The sequence below is a fragment of the Sander vitreus genome, chromosome 12 (genome assembly GCF_031162955.1).
Source record: "Sander vitreus isolate 19-12246 chromosome 12, sanVit1, whole genome shotgun sequence".
Lineage (NCBI taxonomy): Eukaryota > Metazoa > Chordata > Actinopteri > Perciformes > Percidae > Sander > Sander vitreus.
This window is the reverse complement of record NC_135866.1, coordinates 20927781-20937571: the sequence shown is the minus strand read 5'-3', so window position 1 is coordinate 20937571 and position 9791 is coordinate 20927781. Positions and strand designations below refer to the sequence as shown.

General features: G+C 37.6%; 2 protein-coding genes across 3 annotated transcripts; both read right to left on the bottom strand.

Moving 5' to 3' along the window:
• zte38 (zebrafish testis-expressed 38) lies at positions 1 to 4131 on the bottom strand. Of its 2 annotated transcripts, XM_078264527.1 has the most exons (13): positions 2925 to 4131; positions 2501 to 2562; positions 2153 to 2297; positions 1802 to 1865; positions 1597 to 1633; positions 1465 to 1485; positions 1337 to 1363; positions 1144 to 1211; positions 903 to 1051; positions 582 to 814; positions 308 to 356; positions 191 to 231; positions 1 to 81 (listed from the first exon to the last, which is right to left on the bottom strand). In XM_078264527.1, exons 2-13 carry the CDS (start codon positions 2549 to 2551, stop codon positions 34 to 36), a joined length of 933 nt encoding a protein of 310 aa, XP_078120653.1. In that variant the 5' UTR covers positions 2552 to 2562; positions 2925 to 4131; the 3' UTR covers positions 1 to 33. The 2 variants fall into 2 exon arrangements, with proteins under 2 accessions (XP_078120653.1, XP_078120652.1); XM_078264526.1 differs by lacking the exon at positions 2925 to 4131 and having other exon boundaries at positions 2501 to 2782.
• A 103-nt stretch (positions 4132 to 4234) lies between these two features.
• On the bottom strand, positions 4235 to 8122 carry prdx1 (peroxiredoxin 1). The gene is made up of 6 exons (XM_078264529.1): positions 8012 to 8122; positions 6358 to 6474; positions 6009 to 6162; positions 5794 to 5916; positions 5160 to 5290; positions 4235 to 4624 (listed from the first exon to the last, which is right to left on the bottom strand). Exons 2-6 carry the CDS (start codon positions 6461 to 6463, stop codon positions 4542 to 4544), a joined length of 597 nt encoding a protein of 198 aa, XP_078120655.1. The 5' UTR covers positions 6464 to 6474; positions 8012 to 8122; the 3' UTR covers positions 4235 to 4541.
• Between the last annotated feature and the right edge of the window lie 1669 nt (positions 8123 to 9791).

The following is a 9791-nucleotide window of genomic DNA, read 5'->3' as shown; positions in this document are numbered from 1 at the left end:
CTAGCAAAGCTTTTGTTTTGTGTAATGTTGTGTCTAAAATCTTCTTTTCTTCCTCGACAGATTTTTGGCAGCTGCCTTTCTCTAAGAGAGACAAAAAAGAGAATCACGTGTCCAATTTGCATTGTCTCATATGTCTTTTTTGTAACCTGCAGACTCTAAAAAAATAATCATGCCTCTAGTACAACTATACCTTTGCCAGGGGTCTCTTTGGTTTCTTGAACTGTGCAGACTCTGTTTAAAGGAAAGTCAACAGCGTAAACCTTTTGATTCATTTTACAGTTGTGTTATAGAAGCAGAACAGACTTACCATCTTCGGAAGGTAGATCCTCTTCGCCATATGTTTGCTTTCGAGGGTCCTGTAAGCAGGTGTTTAAAATTATAATAACCTTACAGCAAACTGCACCAACTAAAGAAAAATCCTTGTTACAGGAGAACTGACAAGATTTAATAGGAATGAGCTAGATTTAGTACTTTTTGAGAAAATGACAGCAGCAAAGAAAGAGGGAATGTTGCGCTTGCTTACGTAGAGACGACTATAAAACTGAAATCCTGCACTTAAATAATCCTCTATCTGGACCCACCTTAATCGCTTCCCTCTCTGGACAATTTCTCTGAGAAACCTGCTTGGCTTCCGTCAGTTGGTTCCCCTTTTGAAGCTTCTCCAGCCAGCCTTGTTCTGCTGACACGCGCACTCTCAAGGTGTGGAATGCTGTCTGCACCTCTCCCACCTTGAAGTGCACAGCCATGCCTTCGAACCAGAGGCTGTCACATTCGCCCTCCTTAAAGCCTGGTGGTTGGTAGTCCGCAGGGGTGACTTTGAAAGGAGAGCAGAAGGAGATGTTTACCTATGCAACCCAAGAAATGACACTAGATTCTTCGGCAGAGACATTCATGCGTCTTACCATCATCGTAATAGTAGAGCTTCATGGTGAGGTACACATTGTTAGGAAGGGCATCCAGGTTCTGCATAAGCAGGAAGAGCTTCCTGATGAGCAGCACTGAGGCTCTCTTGGTGTCCTCCAATGTCACCTGCATCTCCACATCATTGTTCCTGTGGTTTCATGGAGGTTATATCATCATCAATTCAATCACATGTGGAGGCCTTATCCAACACATTGATGCAAACAGAATGCCCATCCATACCTGAGTATATCCATCTCTGGCCCCTTCTCAGTGTATTTGAATTTGAACTGGTATGACTCAATAATACACTGCATAAGGAGAAGAAATGTTTCTAATCAGACTTAACACTGGAATTATGATTTGACAAAATATGCTAACAGTTTGTTTCTCTTCATAATCTTAACACATTTCAGTATTTTAGGAGAGAACTTACATTAGGTTCATCTGGATTGGTGTACACCTAGATTGCAATAACGTGTACAGAGTTATTCTTCTGTTTTTTTTCTCTATGTAAGCAATGTGTTAACTATACATGTTGCTGTACCGACTTAATTTACATACCCCAATGAATACAATCTGGAGCTGTTAAGAGGACAACAATGAACAATAATAAAAATAGTGGTAGTATTGATCAAAATGGCAGACCACATGAAACATTTAAAATGCAAAGTTTTCATGGATGCATTAACTTACATACTGCTTCTCTAATGCATCAAAGCAGCCCATCATCCTGGAGCATAAACAATTAAACAGGGGGAAAACATCAATTAGGATGGGAAATTACCTGCTGCCACCAAGTGCTGATTATTACTGCCAACTTACTACCTCTAGTGTTGAGCTAGCTGCTGTTGTCAGCAGAGCTAAGTACTACTGTATTTTCTGGGAATTTTATGATTACCATTTCACAACTTTGCTGGCACCAGGGGTGTTGCAGTCTTCACGCAAAACTTTGATGCACAAATCTGGTGAGATGGCAAAACGACAGCATATATTACTCTTATAAAAAGACCAATGATTACCATTACCCTGTACATTTCTTTGGCTTTTTCAATAGGTTTTCAATATTGTTTTTCTTGTTTATCATGGGTTTCCATTACAACTGGAATTAGTATGTAGAAGACACTGCCTTTTGTAATGAAACGTGTGAAACAAGTTCTAATATAGCGTTAAGGCTATTCCTATAAAGTGCATGCATGATTTTTCCTGATTTTCCAAAACCTTTAGGTTATTTACGGTCATTTGTGTTCACCTTCCAGATATCTGGATCTGTAGGCATCTTCTGGAAAAATCCCTCTGAGGTAGGTGATGGAAGAGACTGCCACAGCCATCATCCTCTTGACGAAGACAAGGGACTCTTGCTTTGTTTTCAAGTCATTCAGGAATAATCCTGTCCACTTTTAGATAAACAAAGACGTTGACTAAAATGAGAAAACATTTGGGCTACATTTTGCTTGTAACTTGACGACCACACGATGGCGCAATTGTCTAGAGTCATCCAGAGCAGACTTAAAAATCATGTTAAACTTGGATTTATAAATCAATAAACTGATTAATGGTAACGTTAATTATCGTTTGCTAGTATGTGGTGTGGTCGAACCTCAGCCGTCTCCTCCTTGCTCTTCCTGATGCACATCTTCCCGGCTGCCATTTCCTCTTTTTCTGTTGCGGAGGTACGATTAATTAACCAAGCTAACAAAACGAATATACACGAATATTCAATCTCTGATAATACAGCAGACGTTAAAGTTACAGTAATGGCCCCTTTCCTCACAGAATTATTTTAATATTTTGCTCCACGTACCGTTTGTCGCCTATACCAAGACTTGCTAAACAAGTTAAGCTAAAGTTACTCAAACACTAAAATTACTCAAACATATTAGACATCATATTGTGTCTTTCCCGCCAAAAGTACGTCTACGGTGAGTCATATGCAGTGTACTTAAATTACGGTAATAATATTTAGCTAATGGGCCTTAATATAAAGTATGCATTTGGATTGAATGAATAATACATATTATTACCTTATCGTTAGAAAATAACGTATTTTTCGGCACTTTAATCCATAAAAGTGTGGTATTTCATTTTCAGTCAGCCCCGCTGTCAGATGGGGGGTCAAAGGGTACAGATCACAGATCCTTTAAATGGGTTAAAGTACAACAATTGACTTACTGACTTATATCACTGAAAGTAAAAGTTATATGTATATACATGATAAATAAATGTAGTTATTATTAAAAACACATTTCAACTTGTCATCTGATACCAGAACCCCCGCAGTTATTTTGAAAATGGTGCGGTCGAAACTCGTCAGATGTGCACACATGTGCCACTAATGTAAAGATGTAAAGCGAACTGTGGCAGCCTACCTGACGAGCTAAGTCAAAAAAAATAGTGGGAAGCACCAGGTATTCATGGTAGGGGGTGGTAGTGGTTGTGCTGCTGAGGGTGTGGATTTTCAAATTGGGCCCCTTGTCCATAATTCCTAATGGCTGGCTAGGGTTAAGGTGCAGGTTCAAGTCAAATACAGTATATTAAGAGAAAGTTAACTTACTGGCACGTCCAACCAGAGTTCAGTTACCAGCTCTACTTGCTTATTGCAGCAAAAACACAGGTGTAATTAATAATATTAATGATGGCCCCAATGTTTGATTTAGGTGTGCCAGTAGTTTGATGATTATTACTTTTCATCCTATGACAAGTAAAACAATTCTGCTGTGAAGTTTAAAGATAAAAAATGAAGGCCCAACTCACATAAGTATTTTCAGTTACTTTGGTCTGACAAGGCTAGCTGCTTCTCAGTTAAATGCTAACAAAAATTAAGTGTGGTAACCTGTTAGGGAGAGCACTTTTTTTTTTTTTTTTTAAACTTACTCAACATTACTCAATGTCTATACATGGACATCATTCAGCTGCATAAGACTCTTATTTTAGATACTTTATATTTGAGTTTTTTTTCTTTTTATTTGTTTGACTACATGCTTTAATTGTTCACTGAGGTAATAGACGTGATAGATTTAAGACAATCATAGTACCCCAATCTAATGCTGTGTCATTTTGAAAGTACTTAAACATTGTACATGAACACACAAAAAAAAGGCATAGGGGAAAGAAACGCTTTGGCTTGTATTTCTTTAAACCAATCACAACCATCCTCGGCGCCGCTAAGTCCGGATAGCGGCGATAGCGAGAGGGGAGGGACAGACGTGCCAGATGTCAGGCTTTATCCCCGTAATGTACATCTGTTGAGTCAGACGAAGCTGTACCTGACTTGATACCACTTTAAAAAAAAATAAAAAGGAAAAATCAACATAATTCAGAGAGGTGCTTGGGCTTCATTTCAATAAAAATGTTTTTATAGTCCTTTGCATCTAACAAAAGTAAGGTATATGACATGAAAGAACAAACAGACATTTATCTCAGTCCGACAGTGAAAACAGCATACATTACCACAACATAATTACACAATGATATACTTTGGTCATAAGTGCACTATTTACTCTACAGACAAATATCATGTTGACTACAAAAACTGTCTCCTAACCACTCCTCCACAGGCACAGCGGCTGAAATATTGTTCTCTGGAAATGTAATCTCTAAATGAAATCTACAGCAGGCTGCAGACTCTGGGTCTGGATTTATTACTGCTTGGAGAAGAAGTCTTTGCTCTTCTGGACGTCAGGTTTGATGGTGTCACTTCCTGGTTTCCAGCCGGCTGGGCAGACTGAAAAGATAAGCCTGTAATGAGTCTTGTGCCAATATGACACATACAGTATACAACCTCTATAGCCTTGGGTTTAAAGCAATGAAATGCATTTAACGTTTGGCTGCATAATGTAAAGTTTCTTTGTGTTAGACCATGCTTAATGAATTGCCTTCCTTTAAGTTTACAATCATGTCTAAACCCGTTATAAAGTTCATGTGAACCTAAGAACTAATAAGAATATCCACCATCGAATAAGCCTTTTTGGTCTTTGCCCTGTCTGACATATATGTCGCAAATTCTTTTCCCAACAGCCAACTTAAAATTCTAATAATGTAATGTGGTTAGAAGTATAACAGTTAAATTATCCATATAACCATATTTGGGTCATGGTGAGAGTAATGATATCACTCTATAGCACATTTCAAGCAATCTTGAAGTTTTTTAGTAACAGAAAAGTTTAATAAACTCAAGTTATATGCTACAGGACAAAATTCATCACATACATTAAGGTGCCAAACGTGCAGGATGTTACAGCAGTAAGTAGGCTGCTTACCTTCTCCATGCTTGTCAGTGAACTGAAAGGCTTGGACCAAACGCATAGTCTCGTCAACAGAGCGTCCAACCGGGAGGTCGTTGATGGTGATCTGTCTCAGGATGCCCTTGTCGTCAATGATGAACAGACCCCTGAAAGAGAGAAAGAGCAGTTCATGAGTCTCTGAAGACTCCAGACTCAGAAAGGAGCAGTAAGTGAAGGCAGAAAAGTCTATGTTCTCCTACTCGATGCCTGAAACATCTTTAGGGTTGTGCATGTAAAGTGACAGTTCACCCCAAAATGAAAAATACATATTTTTGTAATTATCAATCTGGATTGTTTTGGTACGAGTTGCGCAGTGTTAAAGATATCAGCCATTGAGATGTCTGCCTTCTCTTAAATATACATTAACAAGATGGCACTCGGCTTGCGATGATATCTCCAACACTGGGCAACACCAAAACAATCTAGATTGATAGTTAGCACTACAGGTAAAAGGAAAAATGTGTACTTTTGATTTTGCGGTCAACTGTCCCTTTAATGATATGTGAAGAAAAGTGTGCCATCACCCTCAGGTTGCAACAGCAACTAACACTGGCTTTATGGTTTCTAATCTTTATCGCAGCACACTGAAACTCCACATTGTTAAACCCACCTGTAGGCGATGCCCTCATCCTCCTTTAGGACACCATAATCTGTGGAGATGGTGCGCCGTGTGTCAGATACTAGGGGAATCTTCATGGCACCCAGACCGCCCTGCTTTCGTGGTGTGTTGGTCCTTTGAGAACATGAACCAAAATGAAAAAGTGAGGAGTTTGCAAGAATGAATCCACACACAATCACTGTGTAAAATACAAAGCTTTCAAATACCATGCAAAATGGGAGAAGTGTGAGTCAACAGAGGCGGCGATGATCTCACAGCCGATCTTCCTGAAGTCTTCGGCTGCATCACTGAAAGCGATGATCTCAGTTGGACACACAAAGGTGAAGTCCAGTGGATAGAAGAAAAAGATAACATATTTCCCTGCACCAAAGGGAAGACAACAAATAAGGCTATGGAGTTTCAAATGTGACAATGAACCTACGGTCTTTAGTAGTGCAAATTAATGTCTATTCAATATATTGTGGAATCACAAAGCAGTGAATCACACTCCAGGAGAGAGCGTCATCAAAGCATGTCCTCCACTCAGCAGAGGATGAGACACAGGTGGAGGTATACCTCTGTAGTCTGACAGCTTCAGGTCGTTGAACTGTCCATCTGGCATCACCGCCTTAGCTGTGAAGTCTGGGGCCAGCTTTCCAATTTGAGCCTTGCCTGCAGCCATCTTCAGTCTAACTGGATAACAGAAGAAGAAAACTGTGTTAAACAATCACTTCACAAAACAGCTGTTCATTGTTGCTTTTGTGTGTAGAATCATAAATAAAGCATAACCCTTTCTCCAATTCAATCTATTATATATATAGAGAGTTCTGTCTCATATGAAAGCACTATGTATTTTAGGGCTGCAACTAATAATTTGATGAATTTTCCGTTTCAACTGATCTGCTGATTATTATCACGATTAAATCAAGTAATTGTTTTGTATATAATTTGTCTGAAAAGAGTGAAAAACGTACATTTCACATTTCCAGAGCCCACAGTGACATACTGAAGTTATGTTTTATTTGACAGTCCAAAACCCACAAAACACATTAAGTTGCCATCATATAAGATGAAGAGAAGCAAATCCTCAAATTAGAGAATTCTCTCTTAAAAAAAAAAAAGAATGGATCAATCGATTATCAAATAGTTGATCATTTTCTGTCAATCATCAATTAATCGTCCAATTCTTTTAGCTTCAGTGCATTTACCATTGAACATGTGCTACAACCCAATACATTGTTTCTGTTAACAAAAGTCGAAAATGAATGGGCAACTATTTTGATAATAGATTGACTTTGAGGCAATTGTTCAAGCAACAATATTACTAGGAAATTATGGGCATTTTCATTTTCTGACTGATTAAAGAAAACAATTAGTCGGCTAATTGCAAAACTGTATAGGCCTAATTAAAGGTGAAGCGAATAAAATTGTATTATAAAGCATGTCTTCAGAGTGAAGCCATTCTTAGAATTATAAAATATTAGTGTCACATGGAAGTAGCAAAATGTATACTACAATGTAGTATAGCCTTCTGTATATTTATTATGTAAACATGAAGAGATAAAGACAATGATATCTGATACAGGTTAGTAAATGTTTAATTCATTCTGTACCCAGACCTCAGCTCAGACCGCTGTTATTTAAGCACGCAGCACTGGAACTGGGTGCTTAAACTGGCAACAACCAAACAACCAAAACCAATGGACCATTTCCACTTTTCCGTTTTTTCACAAGTGTTTCCGCATATGGATACCTACAATTTTTCAACTTTTTTTTCTTGATACATATCCCTGGTACATTTTCAGTAATGTGCCCACCTGTGTTCAATGGTCGAGGTAAAAACTAGAAAGCCCGAGTGCATTTTGGTATTTCACTAATTTAGCTAACGTTAACGTCAAGTTAAGCACAAAAAATGTTCAACATTTTCACTTGAGATTTGAGTGGAGAGTAACCGGTAAATTAGCCTAGTTTCTGTCAGTGGAAACTTTAACAAAAACAACAAATTAACCTTTTTCTTATATCTACTTATAAAAACCTTTTTCAAAATGAACAAGATCATCATTTGGTGAAAACCCACTTGTTGAACTGTGAATTCAGCCAAAGCTACGCAACTAAACTCGTAGAGTAGGATAAATAAACTGAACAAATGAACACTTTGAAAAACAAACTTAAGCTGTAAAACAGCACGAGAAAAGCATAATTAAATGTTTTCTATAACACATAGGCCTACCTCAGATTTGATCAGCCCACACCAACAGAAACAGGACAGGAGAGTGCACGAGCAGACAGTCTCGAGTGGGGAATTTATACCACGGCTTACACCTCGCGATAAGACTGTTCAGAACGTGACTACAGCCCACTTCAGTCCAGTTCCCCAATCTCAACCTTCCACTACACCAGCATGACTTTGCAATTTTCCTTATGACTTCTGTGAAAACATGTTGCTATTTCTTGTGAAACCACAAGAGGCCTCTGTGATATATTCTTCACATTTAATTTTACATTACAATCATTATTATTAATATAATTAATTAAAAACACTGAATCTATGAATCTAAAACTTAAAAAAAATGGCAAGTTTTTAATGCCTGGCATGTTCCTCATCCAAGCTATACAGCCATAGGGGTTACAGAGTCACGAGGTTTCATCATGACTCTGCAATACATTGTCAACATGAGCAGACAGACATTAAACAACACCTTCACATTGCTGCTGCAACCTTGGCTCTCAGTTGCAGCATCTTAGTGCCTTATCAATGATTTACTGATTTACTTTCCTGCTCAGGAAATAAACCATCACTCCATCCAACCCCCTTTTATATTTTGTCTTTTGTTCTTGGTTTAATGACCATATTAAACAGACTGCTCCAATTTTTCAACTTCTGCCAAGGGCTGAGACCTTCAGACATGGCCTTGAAGAAGACAATAATAAGGTAACATTCAACATTCAAGCTCATTTTTGTTTGCATTGTGTTAGTACATTTCAGAGGAATCTAAAGAAACTCATTTTAATGAATCAGCAGTTTCCCAAAACAGATAAGAACAATATCGCCATTGTTTTTGACAAACATATAGAACAAATTCAATACACTTCATATATTCATTATAGACAGAGACCATTGCACATTCTTCATTCTATTACACTCTGTAAGACTATTGCACATGCTGGCCATTTCCTCCATGTTTCCTGGATTGTCACTTACTACCAAGCTCTTTTGTATTTACAGTGGAATTTACTGCATGGGTGGTGCACTGTTGCAACATCTTGTACTTAACCTATGGGCTGCAGAAGGCATTTTTCATTCTCATTTCCTCCTCACCTCTGCTGTATTTACTCTTTGACAAGGCTGAGGAACAGCAACTCCTGTAAATGTTCACAATGGCAGCAGTTATAATGAAAAAGGGATTTAAATGAACAGATTGTCTGTTATGATTATTATAAATATATATATATAATTTGTTCATTACATTTGTTTTTTGTTATTAAAATTTTTTATTTAAAGAAAAATAAGTTATACATGTTGCTCTTAAGTCTGTATACATGCCATTGATCAAGAAAGAAAAAATCACATCATTACAAAAGCACCCACACTCTCTCCGTACTTCTTTACCGGTTCTGGACTGGTAGGAAACTTAAAAATTCCCAAAATAAGAAGTGGTATTGATAACTACAAGAATAAAAATAGAATAAATAAAAAAGGTAAACATACAGCAGAGAGTAAAATAGACAATAGCAGCTGTAAAATTAATACATTTGTCTGCTCCATATGTACCTTTCCTCATTCATAAACTTTTCCTGAAAATAATATCATATGGTGGGGTGTTCATTAAATTTTTAAAGTGCAACAAACGGCTTGTTTTTTTTTGTTTTTTTTAATGTATGTCTGTCAGTTTATCTTTCACAGTTTTTATGCGGGTTTTACAAATATGACATAACTTCTGTTAACATAGTAAATAATGATTGGGAGGTGGTATCCTGTTGATTGGTTATGTTATACGCTATAAGCCTGT

Coding starts and splice junctions, on each gene's coding strand:
- zte38 (XM_078264527.1), bottom strand. CDS start 2,551: ATGGCAGCCGGGAAGATGTGCATCAGGAAGAGCAAGGAGGAGACGGCT. Junction 1,634..1,801: donor GCCAGCAAAGTTGTGAAATG/GTAATCATAAAA, acceptor TTTATGCTCCAG/GATGATGGGCTGCTTTGATG. Junction 1,486..1,596: donor ATGCATTAGAGAAGCAGTAT/GTAAGTTAATGC, acceptor TCCTCTTAACAG/CTCCAGATTGTATTCATTGG.
- prdx1 (XM_078264529.1), bottom strand. CDS start 6,463: ATGGCTGCAGGCAAGGCTCAAATTGGAAAGCTGGCCCCAGACTTCACA. Junction 6,163..6,357: donor GAAGCTGTCAGACTACAGAG/GTATACCTCCAC, acceptor CCTTTGGTGCAG/GGAAATATGTTATCTTTTTC. Junction 5,291..5,793: donor GATGAGGGCATCGCCTACAG/GTGGGTTTAACA, acceptor TCTCTCTTTCAG/GGGTCTGTTCATCATTGACG.